The sequence below is a fragment of the Lipotes vexillifer genome, unplaced genomic scaffold, assembly GCF_000442215.2.
Source record: "Lipotes vexillifer unplaced genomic scaffold, Lipotes_vexillifer_v1.1 scaffold543, whole genome shotgun sequence".
Taxonomy (NCBI): Eukaryota; Metazoa; Chordata; class Mammalia; order Artiodactyla; family Lipotidae; genus Lipotes; species Lipotes vexillifer.
The window spans coordinates 3,772,433-3,786,366 of NW_006799055.1; the positions used below are offsets into that span (position 1 = coordinate 3,772,433).

A 13,934-nucleotide genomic window follows, 5' to 3' on the forward strand; every position below is an offset into this window, starting at 1 on the left:
TTTCCCTACGTGAGTATACTTACGTATACTCACATATACTCACGTATATGTGATGCTAATATATGACTATTAGCATTACTAACATGCAACACTAATATATGTAATATTTCTTTAATGCTCTAACAATGCTATGAAATGGTATTATGGCCTGCATATTTCAGATGAGGCAACTGGGGCAGCAGAGAGAAGCTAAATGACATGCAAGGTCACACGCTTAGTGAGAAACTGCGAGCTTTGTAATACAAGATTGTTTTCATTAACTGAGTTAGAAAAATGGACCCCAAAGAATAAGAGAAGACAACTTCAAGGGGAAAAATAATTAGACTAAGAAGAACTCTTTTGAAATACCAACACCTAACGGGGAGGAACTTTCTAGCAGAGAAATAGGTGGAAAGAAAATGAGATTCACACGGCAGAGATTCTGTACGACCCAGGGCACAAGTGCGGGAAGCAGCAGTAGCCCCTTGAGATCTCGACTTTTAGTCTGAGTTCATTTGTCCGGAGCTGCTCATCTCAGCACTGCTGACATTACTCTAGGTAATTCTTGGTTGCGGGGCTGGGGGCGGCACCGTCCTGTGATTACAGGGTGTCTGGCAGCACCCCTGGCCTGCCCCCACTAGATGCCAATTGTGACAACCAAAAACGCCTCCAGACAACGCCAGTGTCTCCTGGGGGGAGAATTCCCCGGATTGAGAATCACAGCATTAGAGGAAAGAAAACAGAGGAGCTGGAATAAATAGAGAGAATATACCCCAAAGTAAGAGTGAGGGGCTTCCCTGGTGGCACAGTGATTAAGAACCCGCCTGCCAATGCAGGGGACACAGGCTCGAGCCCTGGTCGGGGAAGAGCCCGCATGCCACAGAGCAACGAAGCCCACGCGCCACCACTACTGAGCCTGTGCTCTAGAGCCTGCACGCCACAACTACTGAAGTCTGCGCGCCTAGAGCCCGTGCTCCGCAACAAGAGAAGCCACCGCAATGAGAAGCCCGGGCACCGCGACGAAGAGTAGCCCCCGCTCGCCGCAACTAGAGAAAGCCCGCGCGCAGCAACGAGGACCCTATGCAGACAAAAATAAATAAATGAATAAATTTATTAAAAAAAAAAGAGTGACTAATGAAGGGAACCCCCACTCTGTGGTCAGGCCGAGGAGGACAGTGTGGTGGGACCTCACAATTCACACCATCAGCAGAGAAACAGGGTGAGGCCTTGGCACAGAGGGATGCAACTGCCATCACTTGATGGCCTTTAAAGTGGGTAAACCCTGTGATCACCTCTGGGACTGAGAGCTCACTGGTGAAGAGAACATCTCCATGGAGACACTTAAGACCACGGACCACCACGCTGGCAATTCGGCATGAACAGAAGGAACACAGAGTGTTCCTTCTTCCAACTTTGTTTAATCTTAACAGTACTGTTATGATTCCACCACTCCGCTCAGGAAAACAACTTTCCTGTGGCTTAGCTGTTTTCATTTTAGTTGGATATTTAAAATCTCAAGTGATTTCTTTTTTTGATAGGAGAAAAAGGACCCCCAAGCCAAGATGAGTAATTGGGTCCCCAAGCCAGCCTTCAGAACAACACTTATCCACCATCTATGTAAACGGTAGGAAGGTTACTGCAGACAAAGCAGCATGGGGTGGTACAGAGGGATGTTTGGGAGGAAGAGGGCAGAGAGAGGGGAAAGGACAGTTCAGGCACAAAAGGACTCGGCCCGCCTAGAGGCACGGAGGTGGACTCCTGCCCTGCTGGAGTAGAACCTTGAGATGCACGGGGCGGGGCGGGGTGTGGGATAGGAGTGCTACAGTGGCCAGAATGGTGAGGTCAGCAGGGGCCAGACCACACCAGGTTCCAAAAATAGGTCCCTGTAAAAGAGATCCACCAGACGTGCAGGTGGAGACAGGTGATCTCACCAGACCTTTGTTAACTGGCAGGACGCTGAGCATTTCCCGACGGAAACTTAGCGCTAGCACACAAAGGCTCAGCAGAGCTAGGGCAGAGGGAATGAGAATCGGCTGCCTGTTGTGTCAGCACCGCCGGTGTTTCACTGAACGGTGTGAGATCAGCCAGCCCTTGGCAGGCTGAGGATCACGTCCACCCGGGTGAGAGCTGAAACGTTGCTGGACCAAAAGTCCAGGGAAGGAGTTCCACAGAGTAAAGAACCTGAACGAGCGAGAAAGTTTCCCAACTGCTTTGTCGGATAAAGCACTGAGTCACATTTAGAATTACCAGCTGTGGCCACATGTGGTGTAAAACCTAATATAATGATGGTGCCGACCGTATACATCGAAAGTATTATTACAAAATACCAGAGCTAGAAGCCGCATCCTGAGAGCCAGTCATTCTCTTAGAAGCCGATACAATGCCTCGGCTTCAGGACCCTCAGACCCAAAGCAGCCGCTGAGCCTGTTCGTCCAGACTTACATTATTTGCAAAATCTGGTTGGATCCACGGACTGACATGATGTAGGTTTAGCCAAATGAGGTTTAGAAACGCAGACACTAAAACAGACTGTTGTGAACAACGGAGACAAACCCACACGGACCCTCGCGTGAGCAGTGATGACCCCAAATGCTGCATGCAAAAAGCTCTCTGAAAATATCTGTGGGAAAACCCATGGTTTGTAACAAAAGTTTGTCTCGTTTTCTAAACAGAATGATAAAGGAACTTACCTCAGATGCTTCCAGAGGGCTAGGATGATGACATCTTATAAGGATGCCATTTCAATTAAATGCTCATTAAACACATTACATCATGACCCAGCTAAACCACGAAAATGTATTCAGAAAGGGCTCTGACAAAAAGCAAAGTCTGAAAACTAAGTTATAGCATCGTGCTGTGCAGCTAGAGAGGACAGGGTTTAATAATCAGGAAAACAGATGGGGTGAACGTATGTGTGTGTTTTTAGTGCAGTAAAAATCCGTGGAGTGCCTGGATTCCAAATCACAGGTAGGGCTTCCCTGGTGGCGCAGTGGTTAAGAATCCGCCTGCCAAGGCAGGGGACAGGGGTTTGAGCCCTGGGCCTGGAAGATCCCACATGCCGTGGAGCAACTAAGCCCGTGTGCCACAACTACTGAGCCTGCGCTCTAGAGCCCACGAACCACAACTACTGAGCCCACGCGCCACAACTCCTGAAGCCCGTGCGCCTAGAGCCCGTGCTCCGCAACAAGAGAAGCCACCGCGATGAGAAGCCCGCGCACCGCAACGAAGAGTAGCCCCCGCTCGCCGCAACCAGAGGAAAGCCCACGTGCAGCAACAAAGACCCAACACAGCCAAAAGTAAAATAAATAACAATCAAAAAGATAACTTTATATATATAAAAAAAAAAATCACAGGTATCTCACTCACATAGGACTCCGTCAGGAGAATTAGGGGAGGCGGCACCATTCCCTCCGCGTCAGGACATCTGCCAAGAATCCTGGCTGCAGAGCGGATGCCAAGTTCCTCCTGTTTTCCTTCTCCCACCCTTTTTGCTTCTAGAACCTTCAGCAGCACTAGTTCAGAGCAGGCCTGATTCCAGAATATTAATCAGGCTCTCCATTCCCCCCGTCTCACCCTTGGGGCCTCTTAAGACTCCAGAGGCTCAGAGGAGGTATGATGCCAACCAGCTACTATTAGATGCATATCACGAGTGAAAATGTCTCCCAAGTTTCAAGTAGCTAATTTCCAAATAAGCTTAGAATTAATCCTGCTCCAATGTCTGTACTGTCTGTACTGCAACTGAAACAATTCTTTCTGCTTCCAACACTATGTATTCACAAAGAGAAAAGTTACTTTTTCCTTTCTTGGTAAAGAGTGGTATAAGCTATTGGAAAGAGTTTCTAAAAGGTAGAGTTTATACAAGGGTTAGTGATTATAGTTACATTCATAACCAGCACTGGGTTAAGTTCCTGGTTATATAAGCCTTTTGCTAGATTATCTCCTCCTTACTGACATTTCTGCTGGATAAAGTCAAGGGTATGAAACTCAGATTTCGATCTCTTGTTTCACTCTGGTTTACTAAAAATAGATTTGAAAAAGGAAGTAAAAATGATGGAAAGTGAACTCGATTGCCTGCCGATGTCAAACAGCCACCTCGTAGGCACAGACTCTTTTTTTTTTATTCCCGGGAGCACAGTCTAAGGACATTCCGCGGCCCTTCGTACCTAGGTGGGGCCCCATGACTAGCTCTTGCCAATCAGACGTGAGCAGAAGTGATGGATCGCTTCCTGCCAGAGAAGGTTGAGAGCAAGCAGTCTTTCTCCTGCTCTCTCCCATCCCCACGTGAAGGCTGAGGGTGAGCTCAGGGGCCCTGCACAGATGGAGTGCCACTGTACTGAGAATAACTAGGGCTTGTTTTAATCAGGTGTCGAAAGACACACAGACATGGACGTGATGATCGTGAAGGAAGGAGTTCATACTCACGGATCCCTAGAAACAGGATGCACGGGGTGTCAGGCAGGGCCAAGGGAAAGCACCAGCGTCAGTCAGGAGGCAGGAGGGGAGAGCATGGCCCAGAGCCGCTAGTGGGGTTTTCACGGGACAAAATGGACAAAGCAGGGTAGGTACACTGTTTAAGCTGAGGACTGGATAGTGTGAATAACTTCAGCAGTCTCTGGGTTTTAGGTCGATCCCTAGTTATGTGGTACCGGGCCCGGGGGTGATTTAGGGCAGGGGATATTGGCCTGGTGTGAGAGAGTGAGGTACAGAGATGGCTGGGGGTGTGGGAGCCAGAATGGTTGGCTGGGAAGCAAAGGCATGCTTGTGGGACAGTTGTTTGCTCTCCCTGGGAATTAGCCAACGCTGGGAGCACAGTCTCTCCAGGATCATGGGCCCAAATATCAGGGCATCACAAATGCAGAAAATAAGAAAATAGAGTCAACACACCCACGTACAATGCACCTCTCCGTTTGATCGTTACACGAGGCAGAAATAAGCCTTTACCGGACTAAGGCCCTGGTATTTGGGGGCTGTTTGTTGTAGCAGCTATTCCCACCTTAATACACCTCGATTCAACTTCCCAACAGAAGCTACATGGGTGAAATCTGGGAACTCTGGCTCACGCTTCTTACAACATTACATCAAACCCAACTGTTTAAAATATATGTAGCCCAGAGTTTATTAAGAGAGACACTGAAATGTAAGAAACATTTGAGCGCATGAAAGCAACGGCCCTTCTGCCCCATTCTGTGTTTCCAAACAGTGCTGTAGGCACATGAGGCGAACTTTACGTTACTCGTTCACCGTGCTTAAGGGTAACCAGAACAGAAGAAAGCATTTTGAATTTGGAAACTTGGTTTTGAATGTACTACAGTGACTGGGTTAGCAACTAGGGATTTAGATTTATACGCTAGCTATATAGTTTCATTTGTATAATTCCAAGAAGCTTCCAGAGTGTTCCGTCTTTCTCGTTTTTAGAGAGCAAGTTCCATTCACTTCATGTATATGCTTCAGGATTTTGTGACTGTTCATACTACCCTGTCCTCTCAGTGGGTTTCCCAGATGCAGAGGCCACATGGAGTTACTGCTCCCCTTTTCTGTCCCATTTAGCATCGAATGCTCGTCTCTGAATCTTTTACATTTATCTTAGATCTAAAAATGGGTACACAGTATGGTCACTGACTTTGCAACGGGAAGAAAATACCGGCTATTGTTTCCTGTACCTTACTTTAAAATGCTTTAAAATATAGTACTTTACGGGTAAGCTTTGTGACAGAAGAGCAAATTCTCCTGACAGGTTGAGGACACAGTACAACCAGGCACACTAGGGAAGCACTCATTGATGCAACATCAGATGCCTCCAATTCTACCTCCTAAGCAGTCCTCAAATCCATCCGCTTCTCTGACACGGTCACGACACAAGACCACACAACAGCCAACCAGCCAGATGCCTACAATCATCCCGGCCGGTGTGTGGTCCCACCAAAATTCATCAGCTACATGGTTCTCTGCTTATAACCCATCAATGGCTCCCAGTAAACTCATACTACAAAAGGCTCACTTGTCCCAACAGGCTGGAAATGGTCTGATTCCTTGGTCTCCATCCTTTGTCGTCCCTTGCTCCCTAATCCTCCAGCCACAGGGGTCTCTTCTCTGACTAGGAGTCACACCCTCTCACCCCGTGCTCTTTCCCGTAACCTGAAACCCCTCCCCGCTACTCTCTTCCGAGCTTGTTCCTGCTCATCCTTCAACTATGCTGTCACATCCTCTGGGGGGCAATCCTTAAAGCTGCAACCAGGTTAGTGGTCCTTGGTATGCACTCCATTTGACCTTGACTGTCCTCTCGCTACACTTTCTGTTCGGTCCTGCCTCGTCCAGTGGAAGCTCCACGAGGGCAGGGAACTTGCCTGTTATGTGCGCTACCATCTACCAATACTGACCTGCACAGAGGACACACTCACTTATCTTTTCTGTTTTTCAATGAATGAGTAATTGATTTTAAGAAATTGCAATCTCAGAGAACAATGGCAGTCATGCCCCAACTCAGCTGAACGTGAAACTGACATGATATAAAATAACCAGGTTTACAGTAATAGGTATAGGTCATAAAAAATTCAAGCTTAAATGACCCAATAATGGCACAGGCAGAGAGAGGTACCCTACATCTCATTTTATACATGTGCACTATGATTTCAGTTTATGAAACATGCCTCGTCTTACAGTAGCACACTTACTAAAAAGTATAAAAGCCTTTTCCAAGAATGTTCAGGGACCCTGTTGCTTGATTAGTGCCAATAATTATCCACATGGTATTTCAAAGTATCCACAGGTTATTTCTTCTTCTAGAAAGAGGAGGGAATGGTTTCCAGAGAGTGCACTGTGAGGAGTCAAGGCCAATTTTTTTTTCGGGAATTTTTCTCTGCTGGTAAGTATATTCCCATCACCTCCCTCTTAAATTTCATCAAGAAAAATCTGAAAATTTCCTTTTTTTTAAATCAAAACGGATTTTACGTCCTTTTGCCAATAACCACATTCCACTTCAAGGAGGGCTGCTCAAATATGCAGACTGGATACACCAATGGAAAGCCCGAGTGTGTCCTGACACCAAGGTCTTGATGAATTTCGGTCCCTGCAAAGGTGATGTCTCTGGTGTTAACCTAAAATCGTGTTTCAGATCAAAGGGTGGGAGCTACGGGCCAGCCGTGGCCGTGAGCGTTAAGGTTGTGATGCTTGGAAGAAATCTGATTTACGGAATTGCTGGAGTGGAAAAATGTACCTGAGCCTGTCTCCGTGGAGACCGGAGAGAATTTCCTGGTAAAATCCACCATCTTCGCGACACACTCCACAGAGCATGAAACAATGGAACAAAGCTACTCTGCAGACCTCAGCCCCTGGTCGAGCAAAGCCCCTCAGGGCTCTGAGTGTGGCACGTGTCTGATGGACAATTCCCAGCAGGACTCGGGGCTGGAGGGGGGCCCAAAGGCACTGTTGTGTGAGATCAGGGTCCCCATACTCTGAAAGTGCCCCAGTTTGCCTCAAACTGGTGTCACGCTTCTTTGCTTCTTTGGGAGAAGGGTGAATGCATCCTTCTAAGGGGCGATTCAAAGTGTAACAGGAGTGCGTTTATATTTAGGACAATCGCAGCACGTAAGTTATCGCATCAGCTGCCATATCCCGGCTCTTCTCAAACTTGCAAACTTCCTTGATTTTCACCTCTGACTTCCGTCTGCCCCCGCCGAGAAAAAAACAAACACACCAAAACCCACGCTCTTGCCAGACCTTATGTATTTCTCCACACGGCTGTCTTACCTTCCTCAGAGGCAAGTCTCATGGTGTAACTCTCCTACCTTAAACCCTTCGCTAAAAAAAGTCCCCATGTGGGTTTTGGTGATCTGACTGTCACCTAACACCCAGAATGCTACAGCTCTCTCGACTAGGGATGCTGTTGCAGACCCAGAGGGGATGCTGGAAATGTGTGCAGACGTGTTCTGATTCATAGTTGCACAAGGATAGGGAAAAGGGTGACGGTGGGCGGGTTCACCGTCCAGGGCCAGGGATGTTCAGTGTCAGGAAACACTCACCAGAGGCTGAACAAGGTCCCGAGTCCCGCCCTCCGACCCCCACCCCACTGCCCACGGGCTCTCCCAGCTCCTCGGCAGCACCAGCCCTGTGTGCTTGTGGTCCCCGCCTTTACCCATACCTCCCGGCCCTACTGGATCACCCCCTATTCATCTTTTAAGAACTTCAGTATCACTTCCTTGGAGAAGATGCTCCCTTGACCCGCTAGACTAGGCTGTGTCCCGGTATTACAGGCTCCCCCTGCAGCCTGTAGGACGCAGCACACCGGCCATGAAGCAATTACGTGTGTGATTCCTGATGGCCAGCTCTGACCTATGGAAGCCCCCAGAGACCAAGACACGCTCTTATGTCCACCGCACCCTCAGCGCCTGGCACATCACAGGTCTGCAGTAATTTTGCTGACCAAGTTGTTCTCTAAACATGCTCCCTCCTCTCTAAACACATTCCCAGTCCCTGGGTCTAACCCTCCTTAGGCTCCCCTGGATCAGCCGGAAACCTAACTAGGATTCTTGCCACCAGTCTGCCTTCTACCATTCACCTTAACGAGATACGATGGATTCATTTCCCCCAAATTGCTCTGATCACAATACTTGCCTTGATCTAAACGCTACTGACTGTTCACTGCCTCCAAAGCAAGTCCCGATTTCTTAACGTCACATTCAAAGCCCTCGGCAATCCAGCTTTCACCTGCCTTCTCCAACTTTTTCCTGCCTTCCACCCTGGGAGGGATGACCTTCTCAAGCTCTCCACATCTGTCCAGAATCGCTCTCCTTCGTCTGCCTCTTCCTCTAACCCTCCACATCTCCCTTTGCCTGGACTTTCAGGCTAAGGCTACACATTATCTCCTTGACCGAGCCATGAATCATCCCACGTGAAAGGCATCTCTCTCTCAGCCCTCTACAGTCCGAGAGCACTTTACCCCTATTTTACTTGAGAATGATTTTCTGCCTTGCGAGAGAACTACCCACTACCTTACCGGACTACAAACTCCTTGAAGGGTGAGACCCGCATTGATTCATTTACCCACCACCCTCAGAATCTACCGCAGTGTCTCAGACATAAAGATCACATGAATGAATAGCGCTAAGGAACCATAATCATTTCGCTGTATATTAATAGTGAGAATTTAGAAATTAATCCTAAAATATTCATTCCATTTGTTAGAGGACATCAACTAGTGACCAAGAACACCAACTGGCTTCCTGCTCTTCTTTGCCAAATATGCTTAATGTTTGCTATTTATTTCACCTTCAACAGTTTCACTCAAAAGGTTACTGTTGGGCTTCCCTGGTGGCGCACTGGTTGAGAGTCCGCCTGCCGATGCAGGGGACACGGGTTCGTGCCCCGGTCCGGGAGGATCCCACATGCCGCGGAGAGGCTGGGCCCGTGAGCCATGGCCGCTGGGCCTGCGCGTTTGGAGCCTGTGCTCCGCAGCAGGAGAGGCCACAGCGGTGAGTGGCCACAGCGGTGAGTGGCCGCAACAGTGAGAGGCCCGCGTACCGGGAAAAAAAAAAAAAAAGTTACTGTTTACAACACAACCAAAAGAAAACCTCTATACTGAAGGCATATGATGAAATAATGATGCTGACAATGATGGTGATAATGATTTTAAAGATGGGAAAAAAAATCATTCTTTTGGCTGCTTGGCAAATTGCTAATCTGAGGGAAGCAGGTAAGGGTGATAGAAACCAACTTGAAATTCATCTGGTGATATCTCTTAGGTAAATTAGTAACTGTTTGGAGTCTATCCCCTTTTAACTACAGACCACATTAGGAGAATGAATGGATTTACATGATGGAATCTAGGTAAACAATAATGATCCCAACATAAACTACAAACCACAATCTCAAAGCACATAATCATGACTCAGGATCAGAAAACCTTCGTCTTTGCTGAAAACAGGCCATGCTAGCTCCTTCTGAAGCAGGCGAGTAAACGACCATCTTGCAAAACTTCTGTGAGTCCAAAGGCAAGCACTGTATATTTAGGGACAAAGTGTATGCCGAGATAAGAGGGTGGGGGGCCTGTCTCTTCCTAAGGACGAAAGGCTGGGCTCCTGGGCGAGAGAACACCTGCCAAACCTGTTCTTGCGCTCACGAGACACACAAGACACACTACCTCCCATCCCCAGCCCAGCCCAGCCTGATACAATGACGGCTGCTTTATCACCAAACTGTCAGAGCTTCTAAAACAAACCACAGTCAACACTCTTATATTTGTAAGCCCTTACTCACAAAACCATCTCAAAAGAAATTAAATCCACTGTTAGTGAAGATGAATCACAGGAAAGCTTTATCATTCAAAGAGAATGATTCCGCTAGAATGCCCCTTTGGGGGTGGGGCTGGAAGCAGACAACTGTATTTTCTGACTTAGAAACTTAGGGACCCTTGAAGGAAAAGGGCATCGGATGAAACTGAGAGAAAAGGTCACAGGGTATAACTAACACATTTGTGCATGCATTTTCTCTGTCAATATTTGACAGGTTAAAGCACATCAGTAAGGATGAATCATGTCCATTTGAAACACAAAAAAACACTGACAGAAACAAAGAAGCTTGGAAACTTTATATCTGTTGGTTCTCCATACAATGAAAGGCCTTGTCTAGTCAACATTTGGAGTAATTTTCCCCAGGGGTATTATTATGATTTGAGAGGAGTAAAAGAGTAGCATTCTTGTAATACATTTTCACTTTTTGAGACTAAAAGGTATGTCTCTTTAAGAGGTCACATTTTGGATGTATTAAGAAGTATGAACAAATACACCCTCCTTCAGCTTAGGGAAGACTGAAACCAACAGGGAGAATCAGTCCTCCAGCAAGCTTTAAACGTTTGCTTGAAAAGTGCACGTCAAGGAAAGGAGACTTTCAGAAAACTGGGCATCAAATAAAACTCTCACGAGATTTGAGTTATTTGGCATAGAGGTATGTCAGGCTTGGAAAACGAAAGCCCAAGTAATTAACAAAAAATTTCAAACTCGTGGACAAGAGGCATCGATGTTTCATTATAGGACAGTGCTTTTCTTCAAGATCCTTGACTCAAATGGTTATTAAAAATAAAGTTTAGAATTGCTAGTATTTAAACTCCCCAGGCAACTGGAAAGAAAATGGGTTCTCAGAGCCAGAATGGGTGAAACCTACAAGCTGTTAAGCCCATTAGATGTTTCATACGCTTTTCTTTTGAAATTTGTTCCTGTGATCTCTGGGTCTGCAGATCTGGGGAAGAAAACTGTGAACAACTGGCACTGAGGGGCTGCAAAGCTACCTGCTGAGAGTTGGATCTCGAAGCCATTACCTACCGTGCTCCAGCGCTTTCATGGGAAACCAGAAGAGAATGAGGGAGTGGACCAAGGCGTTGATGCAGTGACCCCAGAAAACCTAAGGGAAAACAAACCAAGGGAGTCAGGAGCTGCCCACACTCTTGACCTCTGTGTAGCTCAACAAGCCCCTCATTGTCAGGGATGCCGGCTGCGACGCCCAGCTCCAGAAGGCGGAAAAAAACCCCAATTTCCTCACTTTCACATACAAATGACTGGGCTATCTCCAGATAATATTACTCTAGTACAAAGACCTAAAGAGATATTCACATATAAACAGCACAACATACAATCTATCCACATCCAAAAAGTAAATGACGATCCATTTCTTTTAGAATGGAAAGAAAGACCACATTTTATAGTCATCCAGAGAAAGGGTATTGGGTCAAACTGTTAATGAAGAGACCGAAGCCATACTTTTGAAAGCGTGAAAAACATTTAAAATGTAAATTCCTACACAGCATGCTCACTCTTTTGTTTTACCCCTTAAAATCCCTCCCATACAATTTTTCAGTTTTTAGGATTTAGATGAATATCATACACATTTAAAAATTCTCTTTAACACCTGAAAGGTCAAACAGAAGAACATGAAGTTTAGTTTCTTCTAACTTAGAGTTTCATAAATGCATGTCATTCATCTTTTTAACTCTGAGATGACAGAATTACTAAAGCCAGATTGAATTTATTGAAAAATCTCCAAATTGTTTTGGGAATTGTCATATATATATAGTTGGATCTTAAGTAGTGATGGGACAACAGAAAATAATGAGAAACTTTTAAGACAGTGGGATTCTCCTATTTTAAATGCTGATTTTTTTCCCTATCTTCTCCCTGCCCTCTGTATGCCCCCTGTCCCCCCACCCCCAGATCTTCAAAATGCTTGCAGGTCAGTCTCCGAGCATCCTCAGCTCTGCTACCTTTCCAATGGGTCCTCTCCCTACCTCCCTCTTTACGTGGCCTTTGAATTCAAACTCTGTAAAACACCGATTTACGTAAACAATGCGGAATAAACAGGCCATATTTCCCATCAACAGAGCCATGGTGAACAAGGACCGATACAATTAGTCAGCCCTGTCTCCTTGTGCATGGAACACACTAGAACCAGCAGTATCCCCTTGTGTTTTGTCCAGATGTGGACATGCCTGTTACACTTTCCCAAACAGGAGGCAGCCCTGAAGGCTCAAAACGAAGCCTTCAGAGACTGCTCTCTACCGAGGACTCCCATAGCATCCACCCTAAAGCCTTGGCTGGTGTCCACGCAGGCTAATCACACACACAACCGGCACATGGTGTCTTAACTGAGCTGGGCATCGAGCCTCTGTTCCAGCCTCCGAACCCCCTCCTGCACAAACACCGGAGACAGAAACACGGCGATGCAGGCATGTGGGCATCTTTGCCTCCCAACCCAGCCGGGTACCTACATCCCCTTCCAGCCGGAGGCCCTCAACTCTGCCCTCCTAGCCGTGGTTGGCGGGTCAGTGACACACCAGACCCCTTAGCCGCTCCTGATGGCGGGAGCCCTGTAACACCTAAGCCAGGCTCATCTCAGGACTGCCTACTTCATGTCTGCCTAGATGTTTTCTCCTTCCTGATCCTCCAGACTGAAAATAATACCCACGCCTGACTCGATTCCTGTGTTCACCTCTGGCCAACTTTCCTCACTGGCTAAAGGGACATTTTCCTGTCCCTGAGAACCAGGCAGTGATGGAGGGAGGGCCGTGCGAGGCGACAGGGCTCTATGGGGTGGGGGACGATTGGATCCTACAGGCCCCGGGGCGTGCGGGCCGCTGGCCACATGGTCATGGGGGGCCCACGTAGGGAAGAGGCGTCGCTGAACAGGAAGGGATGGACGCTTCCTTCCGGACGGGGCAGCTTGAATTCACCGCGCTTGCGATACCGGGAGAGCCCCGGGGCCTCACCTCCCTGCAAATGCCGCCTCTGAGCAGGTACCAGCGCTGAGGGACAGGACGCAGCGCCCGTGCCTTCCGAGGGGCCCCGTGCACGCGTGGCTTACCTTGGTGTTGAAGCCCTCAGCGTTCTGGGTGATCTTGTAAAGTTGCGGGAACCTCAGCATACTCTCCTGGCTACATGACCTCTCGAAGATGCCCAGAGTGAAGGGGGGCAGCGCCGTGAAAATCTGCGTAGACCAACAGCGAGCCATCACCAGAGGCCCTTCGACTCACGCGGCTCCGGTGGTTCAGGTCTACGCGATGATGACTTAACTCTCGACTGAGTCCACCGCTGAGGTTCAATGATTCACGACCCCCCGGACACCCTCCCGACAAACAAACGAAAGACCATTTTAAACTGTTGCCTAATCAGCATAAAATGAATACACTGAACACTAAAAACGACATCCTAAATATCTGATTAGCCAAGAAGTCTTGTTCCAGTAACAACTGCCCTCCTCTGTAGACGAGCTGAGACTTAGAATCCTACCGTGGTGAGCTCTGTGCAGTGTGGCAGTGTTTTCCTGTGAGTGCTGAGGCCCCATTTGCAACTTCCCATCCTGATTTCACACTCACATTTCAGCAAGCACCGTGCACTTCACCCACTTATTCATCCGATGGACTCTTAAGGGGAATGCGTGATGGGCCAGGTATTGTGATAATCCCCAGGGAAAGA

General features: G+C 47.6%; 1 protein-coding gene across 3 annotated transcripts in view; it reads right to left on the bottom strand.

Annotated features, from left to right (window-relative positions):
• ATP8A2 (ATPase phospholipid transporting 8A2) overlaps positions 1–13,934 on the bottom strand; it is a 463,903-nt gene that overhangs the window by 139,964 nt on the left and 310,005 nt on the right. For all 3 annotated transcript variants that reach the window (XM_007471455.1, XM_007471456.1, XM_007471457.1), the window contains 2 exons: positions 13,324–13,446; positions 11,292–11,370 (listed from right to left, as the gene is read on the bottom strand). In XM_007471455.1, coding sequence (XP_007471517.1) covers positions 11,292–11,370; positions 13,324–13,446 — 202 coding nt within the window. The remainder of the gene's footprint in view (positions 1–11,291; positions 11,371–13,323; positions 13,447–13,934) is intronic.